This window comes from Haemorhous mexicanus, chromosome 27 (genome assembly GCF_027477595.1).
Source record: "Haemorhous mexicanus isolate bHaeMex1 chromosome 27, bHaeMex1.pri, whole genome shotgun sequence".
Classification (NCBI taxonomy): Eukaryota; Metazoa; Chordata; class Aves; order Passeriformes; family Fringillidae; genus Haemorhous; species Haemorhous mexicanus.
The window spans coordinates 5,465,431-5,478,255 of record NC_082367.1 but is presented as its reverse complement, the minus strand read 5'-3'; the positions used below and the strand labels follow the sequence as shown (position 1 = coordinate 5,478,255).

At 51.5% G+C, this 12,825-nt stretch overlaps 1 protein-coding gene across 12 annotated transcripts in view; it reads right to left on the bottom strand.

Annotated features, from left to right (window-relative positions):
• Positions 1–306: 306 nt before the first annotated feature.
• MACF1 (microtubule actin crosslinking factor 1) overlaps positions 307–12,825 on the bottom strand; it is a 144,346-nt gene continuing 131,827 nt past the window's right edge. For 7 of the 12 annotated variants that reach the window (XM_059868557.1, XM_059868558.1, XM_059868565.1 and 4 more), the window contains 9 exons: positions 11,660–11,822; positions 11,418–11,572; positions 11,095–11,169; positions 10,377–10,394; positions 8,366–8,483; positions 6,878–7,089; positions 6,255–6,365; positions 4,405–4,528; positions 307–1,936 (listed from right to left, as the gene is read on the bottom strand). In XM_059868557.1, the coding sequence (XP_059724540.1) occupies positions 1,683–1,936; positions 4,405–4,528; positions 6,255–6,365; positions 6,878–7,089; positions 8,366–8,483; positions 10,377–10,394; positions 11,095–11,169; positions 11,418–11,572; positions 11,660–11,822 (1,230 nt within the window). In that variant the 3' untranslated portion in view covers positions 307–1,682. The remainder of the gene's footprint in view (positions 1,937–4,404; positions 4,529–6,254; positions 6,366–6,877; positions 7,090–8,365; positions 8,484–10,376; positions 10,395–11,094; positions 11,170–11,417; positions 11,573–11,659; positions 11,823–12,825) is intronic. The other 5 variants (XM_059868560.1, XM_059868569.1, XM_059868563.1 and 2 more) reach the window with 3 other exon arrangements.

Sequence of the window (12,825 nt, the reverse complement as noted above, 5' to 3'; positions counted from 1 at the left end):
GCACCCAAATCCATGAACATCCACACCTGGGGACACTCACCCACCTGGGCATCCACTCCCAAGGCCACCCAAACCCTTGGACACCCCCTTGCACCCCTTCCCCTCTTCCCCACCCCACTGAGCACCTCACCAGCCTCACCCACCTGCTCAGTTTTGGGGCTGGCTGGTTCCCTGCTCCATCCCACAACAAAACCTGGGTGCAAACCCCCCCTGACTCCCACAGCCACTGCCTTCCCACACGGGATGAGCAGCTCCAGCTCATCCTCACAAAGCTAACACTGGGGAATAAAGCAGGAGGCAAGATCGTTTATTACCGCAAGCAATTTTAATACAAAAATGTGTCTGGTTCTTTGAAACAATTCATTGGTAGAGCTTCAGTTTTGCCTCAATTTGAAACCAATTGAGAGAATCACACAGCAACACGGTCAGAGCCGGAGAGGAACAATATTTAATAAATACAGGAGCTGTGCAGAGCCCTCGTCTCCTGGTCACTTGGTCAGTTGGATTTTATTACAAAGAAAAAGGAGCGTACAAAAGCGAGACAGGACTTGCAGCGAGTGTGCTGGTGAGACTCATTTCAAGGACAAGCAACTGTGCGTGTAAGTCCAGATTTCTCCTAGGAGCAGAGTTCACATCAATCTCAGCCTGGCTGGAAGTGGAATGACCAGTTAAATAATAAATAGGGAACAGAGAGATGCAGATAAAACAGTGATTGTGTAAGGAACGCTGCGGGGCGGGCTGGCTAAGCCATCAATCCAGAAGAATCCTTGATTTTGGAGGGCCCACCACCTCTAAGGGATGCATCCCAGTGATCCAGACCTGCAATCCTACCCTGGTGTGAAGCCCCTCCTCAAACCCCTCCCCAAACCCTTCACCCTCGGTTTGTTCTTTAAAAAACAAAGTTGTCAGGACAGTATTTTCAAGACAGCAAAATTGTCACGGCCTTTGCTGTAGTGTGTGCAAATTTTATTAAAGTCAAACTCCGCTTTCTTCAGATAAAACCACATAGCTTTAAAAAAAATGGAAACATAAGCCCCAAGTCCCCTCACCTCATGTTTCTCTGGTTGAGGTATCTGTGATTTACAAAAAGAGAGTTCCTTGAACACTGCAGGATTCAGGTCTTTGCTTTTAAATATAATTTACCTTGCTGAGACAGCAAGTTAAGTTTATAAAGATGCATTTAGGAAACAATCCTAAAAGATAAAGCAGGTTCACACCCTGCACCGCGCAGAAATCCTATTTATATTTTAGTTTTTCTTTACACTTTCACATCTTGACCTTTTTTTTTTTGCTTCCTTTTTTTTTTAAATCTTTTTCTTGATTTTTTTTTTCTTTCTCTCCCACATTTCAGTTTTCCAGGCCCCTCTCTAAACAGGGGTCACCGAGAGGCAATTTTTTTATATCTACATAAATATTCACATGAAAATAGTAACTTACAAAAAAAGAAAAAAAAAAAACCCAAAAAACCAAAACAAAAAAAATAACCCAAATAAGGCAGCTTCATAACACAACTTTTCTTTTACACTTTTAACAATATAGTTTCTCCCATTTAGAATAAATATACATCCAATGTACGGAGCAGGGTTAAAAACTGGACACAGGTTGGGTGCTTTTCCTTTTTTGTTGTTGTTTTTTTTCTTTGCTTTTCCCTCCTCTCCCTCGGGAGGGCGGCGGGTACAGTATTATCTCTTAGGGCCGGGAGGTTTTGGGGTGGCAGTGGGCGTTTTCTTGGACATGGTGGGGATTTTGGAGGGTTTGGCGGCGCCGCGGCGGGAGCCCTGCCCGCCGGCCGCGCTGCTCTCCGAGGTGTCCGAGCAGGCCGACTGCGTCTCCAGCAGGTCGAAGTCGGAGGCGTCGCTGCCCCGCCGGCTGCTGGCCCGGCTGCCCGTGCGGCTCCCGGCGCGGCTCGTGGGACGGCTGGCTGCCTTCTTGGGGTCTGCAAGGAGAGCAGCGCCGGGACCAGGGACGTTTGGTCTACTGAGGCCCTAAGGTTTGTTCTACTGATGCCCTAAGGTTTGTTCTACTGATGCCCTAAGGTTTGTTCTACTGATGCTCTAAGGTTTGTTCCCCCTGATCCCCTAAGGTTTGTTCTACTGATGCCCTAAGGTTTGTTCCTCCTGATCCCCTAAGGTCTGTTCTACTGGTGCCCTAAGGTTTGTTCTACTGATGCCCTAAGGTTTGTTCTACTGAGGCCCTAAGATCTGTTCCCCCTGATGCCCTAAGGTTTGCTCCCCCTGATGCCCTAAGGTTTGTTCTACTGATACCCTAAGGTTTGTTCCCCCTGATGCCCTAAGGTTTGGTCCACTGATCTCCTTCAGTTTGTTCCCCCTGATCCCCTAAGGTCTGCTCTACTGATGCCCTAAGATCCGTTCCTCCTGATCCCCTAAGGTTTGTTCCTCCTGCTGCCCTAAGGCTTGTTCCCCCTGATGCCCTAAATTTTCTTCCCCCTGATGCCCTAAGATTTGTTCTACTGATGCCCTAAGGTTTGTTCCCACTCATCCCCTAAGGTTTGTTCCTCCTGATGCCCTAAGATTTGCTCCCCCTGATGCCCTAAGGTTTGTTCCCACTGATCCCCTAAGATTTGTTCTACTGATGCCCTTCACTCCTCCCAATTCCCTAAGGTGTGTTCTACTGAATGCCCTAAGATCTGTTCCTCCTGATCCCCTAAGGTTTGTTCCTCCTGCTGCCCTAAGGCTTGTTCCCCCTGATGCCCTAAATTTTCTTCCCCTGATGCCCTAAGATTTGTTCTACTGATGCCCTAAGGTTTGTTCCCACTCATCCCCTAAGGTTTGTTCTACTGATGCCCTAAGGTTTGCTCCCCCTGATGCCCTAAGGTTTGTTCCCACTGATCCCCTAAGATTTGTTCTACTGATGCCCTTCACTCCTCCCAATTCCCTAAGGTCTGTTCTACTGATGCCCTAAGATCTGTTCCCCCTGATGCCCTAAGGTTTGTTCCTCCTGCTGCCCTAAGGCTTGTTCCCCCTGATGCCCTAAATTTTCTTCCCCCTGATGCCCTAAGATTTGTTCTACTGATGCCCTAAGGTTTGTTCCCACTCATCCCCTAAGGTTTGTTCCTCCTGATGCCCTAAGATTTGCTCCCCCTGATGCCCTAAGGTTTGCTCCTCCTGATCCCCTAAGATTTGTTCTACTGATGCCCTTCACTCCTCCCAATTCCCTAAGGTCTGCTCTACTGAATGCCCTAAGATCTGTTCTCCCTGATGCCCTAAGGTTTGTTCCTCCTGCTGCCCTAAGGCTTGTTCCCCCTGCTGCCCTAAATTTTCTTCCCCCTGATGCCCTAAGATTTGTTCTACTGATGCCCTAAGGTTTGTTCCCACTGATCCCCTAAGGTTTGTTCCCACTGATGCCCTAAGGTCTGTTGCCCCTGATGCCCTAAGGTTTGCTTCTCCCAATTCCCTAAGCTTTTCTCCTCCTGATGCCCTAAATTTTCTTCCTCCTGATGCCCTTTAGTTCCACCTGATGCCTTAAGTTCTGTTCCTCCCAATTTTCTTCCTCCTGATGCCCTAAGTTTCGTTTCTCCTGATGCTTTAAGTTTTGTTCCTCCTGATGCCTTTCACTCCTCCTGATTCCCTAAGTTTTTCTCCTCCTGATGCCCTACGTTTTGTTTCTCCTGATGCCCTAAATTTTGTTCCCCCTGATGCCCTAAGTTTTGTTCCTCTTCATGCCTTTTGTTCCCCCTGATGCCCTAAGTTTTCTTCCCCCTGATGCCCTAAGTTTTCTTCCCCCTGATGCCCTAAGTTTTAGCTTTTATTTTTTCCAGATTCTCTACTGCATTAGTGTGTCACTCAGAACTCCACGTAAAGTGTTAACAGTCAGACAGCTCAGTCACACAAAACAATCAATCCCCAGCCCCAGAACCAAGGACAGCCCTGCAGCTTCAGCCCCAAAAAGCACAAACAACAGGGAACTGAGGGGAGCAACCTGGGAGGGTGGGACTGCATCACCTGGAGCTGGAATTGGACAATTAACCCCAACATGGAAATGGACCAAAACTGATAAAAGTGTGAAAGTTTGTGACTCAGGGTCCATTTGGGTGTAGCCTTGGCCAGGCTCTGGCACTGCCCAAGGTGTCTCCATTAAAGGCATTTCAATAAATCCCTACTTGATTCCTTTAACTCTGTCCAGCCTCTGTTCCAGGGAGCCTCTCCAGACACCACTCCCCCATCCCCAGACCAACAGCAAAATCCCCAACCCCTCTGTGGGTGCCCCCACCAGCACCCCTGAGATGGGAGGTTCAACATCAGCGTTGATTCCTTCCCAAATTTCAGCAATTCCTCAGAATGCAGAGCTGTGCCAGCATCTCCTCCCCCACCGCCCACCCCCAAATATTCTTCATTTTCTCCAGGGTGCCAGGGGGGAGTTTTTCCATCTTTTCCCTTTGCTCACCTGCCCGAGTGGTTTTGGCACCTGTTGAGACTGGTGAGGAGCTGTTACTGGTGTCCCCAGCCAGGGAGGTCCTGCTGGAGTGGAAGGTGGGGCGCTTCAGCTTGCTGCCCGCCGAGGGGGTCACCTTGGGAGGAAGCACACACAGCACATCCTTCAGCTGTCACCTGCACCCTGACAGGCCCAGGTCACATCCCAGAGCAGATCCTCAGCAAAAATCTGGGCATTTAAGGAACCCCCATCTCAATGGTCAGGGAAGGCACAAGCTGCTGTTTATACATAAATATATATATAAAAAGTAGTTTACAAAATAAGGGTAAAGCCCAAATGCTGAAAATTTGGAGGGGAATGGCAGTTTGTGAGCTGCGGGCTGAGGAAAGGGAATTTGTTGGGAAAAAGAAAATTCTGAGCGAAGCTGTTAAGAGGCAGCACCAGCTGGGCTGGAAACCTCCACAAAGGGAATGTGGAATATGGGAAAAATAGGGATTTCAGTATCCAAGCAGCTCAGGAGCATTTTGGAAGGTCAAGTCCAACTCAGGATCTCGAGCAGCACAAACCATTGTGGGCAGAGGTGCAGGGACACCCTGGTGCTGATGTCCCACACCACTCCCAGAGGCAGCCAGACTGGAAAAGTGCTGGACAGGGACACAAACCACAGCAGCTCAGCTCTGGCTGCATCCTGAAGCCGTGCCTTTTCCCGACCTTTAAGATGTTGGAAGTGCAGCTGGTGTGGGCTGAAGCAGCACAACAGGCAACTCTGCTCCCACTGCTGCTGCAGGAAGCCAGGGGAAGGTGCCAGCAGGGTGAGGGCACCTGGATCCAGCTGGAAAAGGCAGCTCCAGTTCCAGTTCACCATCCAAAGCTCTGGGTTTGGGGCAGAGCTGCAGGAAAGTGCCTGCCTGTGGTGACCCCAGCCCTAGGGGCTTTAGGGGTGCTGCATCCCTGGAGAGATGGACACAAATCCCAGAGGGTATTTCACAGCTGGAGGGGTTTTCCTCCATCCCCTGCGATTTTGTGATTTTTGGGAACCTCAGAAATGTTGGAATGTGGTGAAACTGGAGCTGCAGGGAGAGAGGGGCAGCTGAGGGAATCAAAATCCATTAACACGCGATTTTCAAGGTACCACCGTCATCATCAGAGATTTCGATTCTCATCCTTGATCCTATTTTAAAATAGGCAGCAAGCATCAATTTGGGGCAGTTGGGGAAGTGCTCCTGACCTCCTGGTGAACCAAATGAATCCATTTTCCACACGGAAGCACCGCTGAGCAAGACACAGCACAGGGAACCACCGGGATCTACCTGGTGCTTCTCACCACCCCCTCGCAAGGGCAGGAAAAGTCCACGAGGAGGCTGAAAACTTTAGGGAAACCAAAGTCTCAGCCCAAATTCATCCTCCTGGGAGCATCAGGGCGGTGGCTGGACACACCAGAGGTGCTTCACCACGGTGATAAACACAAGCTCTCCATAAAACTGAGGCGCTGTGCTTACGGTGCATGCGCTGCAGCTGATTTTCAAGTCTCAACTCGGCTGCTGGGTTTCAATTTTTTGGGAAGCCCAAACGCGGCCCCTTTCCGATAGAGCTCGGAAAATGAACACATTTCTCAAAGCACGAGAGGATTTGGAAGCAGGTGAGGGTGAATTGAAAGCCTGCTTGACTTTGAAGCCGATTATTTCAATTTTAATCCGAGTTGGAGACTGATGAAAAACGCCAACAGTCGGAGCGTTAGCGGTGCTACAAGCGCTGCTCTACCAGGAGGAAAGCGTTAAGAGCAGGCGGGGCTTGGGATGGCTCCGTGCCAGGGGCACTCCAGCCTGCCAGCAGCTCCTGGGGGCTGGCAGACCATACTCTACCTCGGCGCTCGGGAGCTGGAAGTCGGAATAATCGATTCCCCTCAGGGGGGTGCTCGCTTTACTGTTTATCAACCAGGGTTTGTCATAACATCGAGAGAAGTGGTGTGGAGTCTGTGGAATGGAAAAGCCAAGGAAGGGGGGGAGAGGTGGGATGAGTGGTAAAAAAAAGAAAAAAAAAAAAAAAAAGAGAAATGGGAGAGTGATTGGAAAAAAGGGGGAAACGGCACTAAAATGGAGCGAGAACCAAACAGGAATTGCATAAATTAAAATAAAGGGGAAAAACCCAAAAGGTGATGAAATGATGACATGGTGGGGGAGGAGAGATGGGGGGTGATGGTTTCCTCCTGACACCACAGCCCTGCCTCGGGCACCAGGAGCCTTCGGCTGCACGGCGAGCACTGGGGACCCTCCTGCAGAGCCACAGGGATCCAAGTCTGGGCTGCAAACCTGGAAACCTGCAGCATCCCACCCCCACCCCACCTGGACACCAAAGAGCTCCTTCTAGAACCCTCCTCAAGCCCCCAAGCCCCCACCTTCCTCCTCCCTACACCCGCAGCTCCTCATCTGGGTTTTGGAGACCGCCGGTCCCTAAAGGGAAGGGAAAGCTTCCCCCCTGCTCCCACCTTGGCTCCACTGGCTGGGGTGGCCGGAGAGGAGGGCATGGAGGCGCAGCTGTGGTTGCTCTGGCTGGCGCTGGAGCTGGATCTGGTCGGGGAGGCTGCTCGGGAGGAGGGTTTGGATCGGCGGCCCCGCGACCGGAACGGGGTCATGCCCTGCGAGGCTCCTTCGGGCAGGATGAACTTCTCCCGCAGCTCCAGGTTGGTCCTTCCTCGTGCTGGAAGGGGAGAGAGGAGAGCAGAGCTCAGCTTTGGAGGGACTCAGCATCCTCGTCGGGGCTCAGGAGGCTGCAGGGCTGGGAGCAGCTTCTTTGGGCGTCTCCCCACGCCCGGCTCTGAGAGCAGCAAGGCTGGCCCTGGTTCTCCTGCTCTGCCTTAAAACCATGGATCAGCTCTTTGAGAAACTGGCTGATGAAAAGCTGCCCCAGGGCCAGGAGTTCACAGGGGATGCTCTGTTCCTCACTTGTGCAAAAGCATCCTGATGGCTTTTAAACTTACCATGTCACAACAGCGGCCAACATGATCTTTGACTTAAAAATAGCAAAAGCAGCTTTGAAGGGTTGAGATTCTTGAGAATCTGAGAGAGATTCTGCTCTCTCACAGCTCTCCACGCATTTTTTGGGGAGAAAGGAGAGAAAACCACCTTCCCAACTTTTCCAACCAGCCGTTGAAAACCGACTTTTCCAAAAACTTTCATCCAAACGCCTCAAAGAGCTGGAGGGTCTCCTTTTGACAAGCAAGGGGCAACCAAGCAGGGAGAAGGTCTGTGGGCTTCAGCTGACCTGTGCCAGAGTGCTTCATGCTCAGGGGTGCTCAAACAGAGAGCGAGGGCATGCACGGAGCCTTACGGGACACCCGAGGAATTCCGGGGCTGGCTGCTGGATCATGGACCAGAAAGCCAAGAAAGCAATTGCAGGAGGGAAACACCAGGCTGAGATAAGCAAGGGATAGAAACAACCTCGATGTCAGCGCTGCAAAACATCTGCTGCAAAGCATGAAGGGCAGAGGAGGAGCAGGAGAAGCCTGAGGGCTCTCCCTGGAGCTCGCTGTAAATCATGCTGCTTTCAGCAACAGCCGTGAATGCAGCAGCTTGAACAAGACACAGCCGAAGCAGTTAACACCCCAGAGACCCCAGGGAAACATGGAGCACTCTCCAGTCCTGGCCTGCCCCTGGCTAATCCTGCTCTGTCCCCTGGGCATGGCTCTGGTCCTGCCCAGTGTGTCAAACCTCAAGGTTTTGGGGAGGAGGTGACCCCAGCTCCACTTGCTGAGGTCTTAAATCAAGGAAAGCACAACCCTTCCCTCTTTCCCTGGATAAACCCTGCCAGGTTAGCTGCAGCATCACCAAACCTGGTGATTCCAAACTCTTGGTTTGCTTTGGATCTGTTTTCTCCAGCTCCTGCCCATCTGGACAACGACCCACGCTGGTGACCCAGCCACAGCATCCAAACTCCCCTCCGTGGGTGGGAAGACTCTGATTGCATCAAGCCTTACCTCTGCACGGGTCATTCTTCACCAGGAACTCGTCCAGGGCCATCCAGCCTCCCCCCACACGGACCATGACCGTGCTCCTCAGGATCCGGACCAGCCGCAGCTGCTGGGAATCGCCGAACTGCGGGGCAAGGACAAGGTCAGGGAAGGGAACAGGCAGGGCAACACGGCTCCTTCCCTGCCCAGGCTGCACCAAAGGCTTTCAGCCACCTCTGCCACAGTTTAAAGGCTTCTCCAGACAGGTTCTTCTGGAATAAGTGAGAGGCAATCCCAGTGGATGAGGAGTTTTCCTGCCTGGTTTGAAGATGATGCAACCAACCCAAATGCTTTAATTTTAAAGCTGATTTTTTTAGAGCAACAAAGGAGAATTTAGAATTTAGGGTTGGATGGGTTTTCTCAGCCAGAATTCTAGTTTTTTCTCCTTTTTTGTGAAGGAAATAGAGGCTGGCAATGCCCTGACCCTCCTGGTGCAGCCCACGTGGGAAGGAGCCGGCTGATTCAGCAGGACAAGCCGAGCCAGACACCTCTGATCACCACCAAGTCTGAAATCCAGGGATTCCCCTGAGCCTCAGCCTTGACCCCACCAGCCACAAAGCCCCTGCTGCAGCAATTGCCCAGTGAGGATGTTTGGGTGAGTGCAGAGTGATGGGAATCCAGGCAGGAGTCCCCAGCAATGTTGATTAGTGATTGCGATGTTCATTAGTGGTTTGAAATGCCTGTGGTATCAAAAAAGTGCACCCCAGATCAAAAGCACGTGTTTATAAAGCTCCCCTGAATCTCCTGGAGACCCAAGCCCAGGCTCCTGGGTGTCTGCCAGACCTGGGAGGGACATGGAGAGCCTGGCTTGGATGTGGCAGCTCTGCACCCAGGTCTGCAGAGCACCTGCTGGGATGAGAAGACAGGAGAAGAGGTTTTGGAGGCAAGACTCTCCAGAATGATTAAAAAAAAGGGGAAAAAACCCAAACAGGAGCATTTTCTGTGGATGGAGACGCAAAAAATAAGAGGTTCAATGAAAACAGAGAATGTAAATGTCTGGGATGGGTCAGGGCAGGAGGTGACATCTCTGCCCCACAGGGATATGGGACCTGGAGCACTGGTGGATCTCCCTGCTCGAGGGTCCTGCCAAGGTGTCCTTGTCTCAGTTAAAGAGCTGCCACTGTGCTCACGGGCAGGGAAGGGAGCAGGGAAACTTTTTCCTTCTCTCCAGGCTCTCCAAGAGGTGTCCTTCAAGAGCCAACCCCAGGGACAAATCAATTCTCATTATTTTTCAGCTTTTGTTGAAGACATTTCTATAATCACTGCCTAAATTAAAGCCAGAGCTCTCAGGAGTCATCCACTTCCAACATCCAAGTTTGGTTCATTTTGGGCATCTTTTGGGGCACCTTTTTGGGTGGGCACCATCACTGCATGTGAAAAAGAAGCTTTTTTTTTTAATCTGGGCAGGGGCAGTGGGGACATCAGAGGGACACAGGGTGCTCCAGCCCTGTTCCAAAGGGGGCTGGGCTTATCTCAGGTCCCAACACTCTCAGGATGCATGCAGGTTCTGGGAGGGGAGCCTTGCCCCAGGGAGGAGTTACTCAGTGGGAGCAGCAGGGATGAGGGTTTAGTTGTCCTACAGGATTACTCTCATTCCATGGTGATTGCAGTCCAAACCCACCCCGAGCCTGGTGCAGGTTGTACCCCCTGGGCTGGCTGTGCCCCTCAGGAGAACACATCCAGTGACCAAAATTCACCACCATGAACACCCCCAGTAAATCCAGGGGAGGATCCCAGAGAGAAAAATCTGCACTTTTGCCAAATTCTGCTTTTTTCCATTGAATTTTTTCTCTTTCCTGCCCAATTTTTTTTTTTTTTTTTTTTTGGGGGGGGTGGCACTTCTCTGTACCAGGCTCTGCTGAGCAGAGCTCCCAGATCACATCCTCCCACAGCACCACAGGACAGAGCAGCATCACAACACACAGGTGAGTTAAAAAAATTCCAGAGGTGAGAGACAGCACCACGAGGTAAACTGTACCTGATTGCCGAGGAAGAACTATGGAGGGAGAGGGAAGGGGGAGAGGGGAGGAAAGTCCAGAGGAAGAGGAAGGGAAAGAAAAACAAGAAAAACATTTATGGGATTAACAGTGCAATAATCATGAAATCTGTTAACTGCAGGAGTTAGAAATCTGGGGGGGTTTGGGCTATCTGGGGGGAAGGAGAAGCTCTGGGAACTTGGGGCCGGTGCTGCTGGAGGGGGATCAGCTCCTCCCAGCTGGAACATCAACCCCAAACCCAGCTGGGGCAGGAAAGGGGGAATTCTGCCACCACTTCACCTCGGTGAAGGGTTTGAAACACAACCAGCAGCTGGTTACAAAGAGATCCTGTCAGGAAATTCTTCTCCCTTCTTCGGGAGCGAGCTAAGAAAAACACAGGCACAAGGTACACTCATCCAGGAGGGAAACTTCAAGGGCGGCTCCAGCCCAGTGAATGCAGCATTTCACAGGGGCCCAGGGCTGCCTGCCCCAGAACAGGGACACTTTTATGTTCTCCCAGTTCAGGGAACGCCCTGGGGCCAAGCATGGAGCTGGGAAAACACATCCCAGCCACCTCTGCCAGTGCCAGGGGATGAGGTCTCTGCCTCACCCCGTGTCCCCCACCCTGTGCCAAGCTGGGCACCCCCTGGGTGATGCCCCCTCCCTCGGTGGGAAGGATGAGGAGGATTTGGGGGGTTTCCATCCCCCCCTCTGCCTTACCCGGTATTTGTTCTCGCCGATCTGCTCCACTTGGAATCTCTTGGCACACTTGCACTGGGCCACTTGCCTGGTGACCTGCCACCAGCAACACCAGAGGTGAGCAACCAGGATTTTGGGAGTCTCCCCCAGTGCAAATCACTGCTCTGATAAAAAAACAGCCCCAAGCAGCCTTTCCTCCTAAAACACGCTCACTTCCAACCAATTAACTCGGCTCAGCAGCGCCAAAATCTTCTTTTAATCGAATTTTTCTCTTCCCCACTACCAACCCAGAGCCTGAACCACCCCCAACCCTGCTGAGCACCCCCTTTTTTTTGGTGCTTCACCTCATCCTCGATCTTGTCAGCATCAGTGGTGGGTCTGTAGGCGTCCTTGTTGGGGTGGAGGGCAGCCACAAACTCGTAGTAGTCGATGTAGCCGTCGCCGTCGCGGTCAAAGATATCGGCCACCGCCGTCATCTCCAGCTTGGTGGTGGGGAATTCTGGAAGGAGAAGGAAATGAGGAGAGGATGAGCTCCTCAGTCAGAGACAGGCATGCAGGAGCAGCAAGGCTGGGTGCAGGGACTCACTGGAAGCCAGGATGCCGTCGATGAATTCCTGCCGGGTGATCTTGCCGTCCTGGTCCTTGTCGATGCGCCGGAAGAAATCCATCACCCGGGACTTCTTGTGGTTCATCCAGCGCATGTATTTCTTCCTCCAGACGTCAAAGTCGAAGTTTGCAAACTCCTTCAACTGGAAGGAAAACCCAGGGAGAGTCAGTGGGGGAAATCCCAAAGGAGCAGCGCTCACAGATCCACCCCAAAACGCCCCTGGGTGAGCTCCCGGCACCACCGCTCCCTGCCCGCCCTCCTGGGAAGGTTTATCTGGATTTTTCCAGACAATTCCCCACGGAGGGCTTTTCCCAAACTGAATTCCCAGCACAGGACACACAGCAGAGCCAACAGCCAGCAGGTGGATTGTGCATCCCAGGAGCTGGGGATGCAGCGCTGCCCACGCTGCTGTGGGGACACACAGGCAGGGGAGATCAGCTACAGGCACACAGACACACACCCACCCACCCACCCCGTCTGCTCGGCCTTCTGGGGAGGCTTCCTCACCCCAGGCACTTGCCAGGGAGGAATTCCCAGTGCCAGCAGCAATCTGGGCACGGATCTCCCCTCTCCCTGTCACTCTGAGCAGCCAAGAAGGGATTTCCTGCTCATCTTCCAGCATTACAAGTCCCAGCCTAACACTCTCCAATTTCAACACCCTTCTTATCTCCCCGCCCCAAAAGGACCCCACCAGCTCAAGCAGCTCACACCAAGGTAAGACAACAATTTTAAGGATTTTTTGGTTTTTTTTTTTTTGGTCTCTCTCTAAACATTCTTGGGGTGAAAAGCAACAAAGAAAAAACATGGATACGAAGGAACTGAACTGACCTACAGCAAAAGCAACAGAAAACAAAAAAAAACCACTCACTTCTGGGCATAGCTGCTTTGTTAAGCATAAATAAAAACAAAAATGACATTAGATGGTTGGATAAAATAGAGACAGTAATTGTTAAACTAATTACTAGGAGGAAAGCAGGGCCTGGCTGTCATTAACTCTACAGATACCAAATACGGAGCATAAAGCTGGTTAATGTGCAGTTAATTACTTAATTACCAAAGAGTTTTTAGCCTTAATATTTTAGGAATATTCGATTTCTGAAAAGGCAGCAGGAACTGTCTGTAAGAGCTGGGGCAACAGTGCTTTA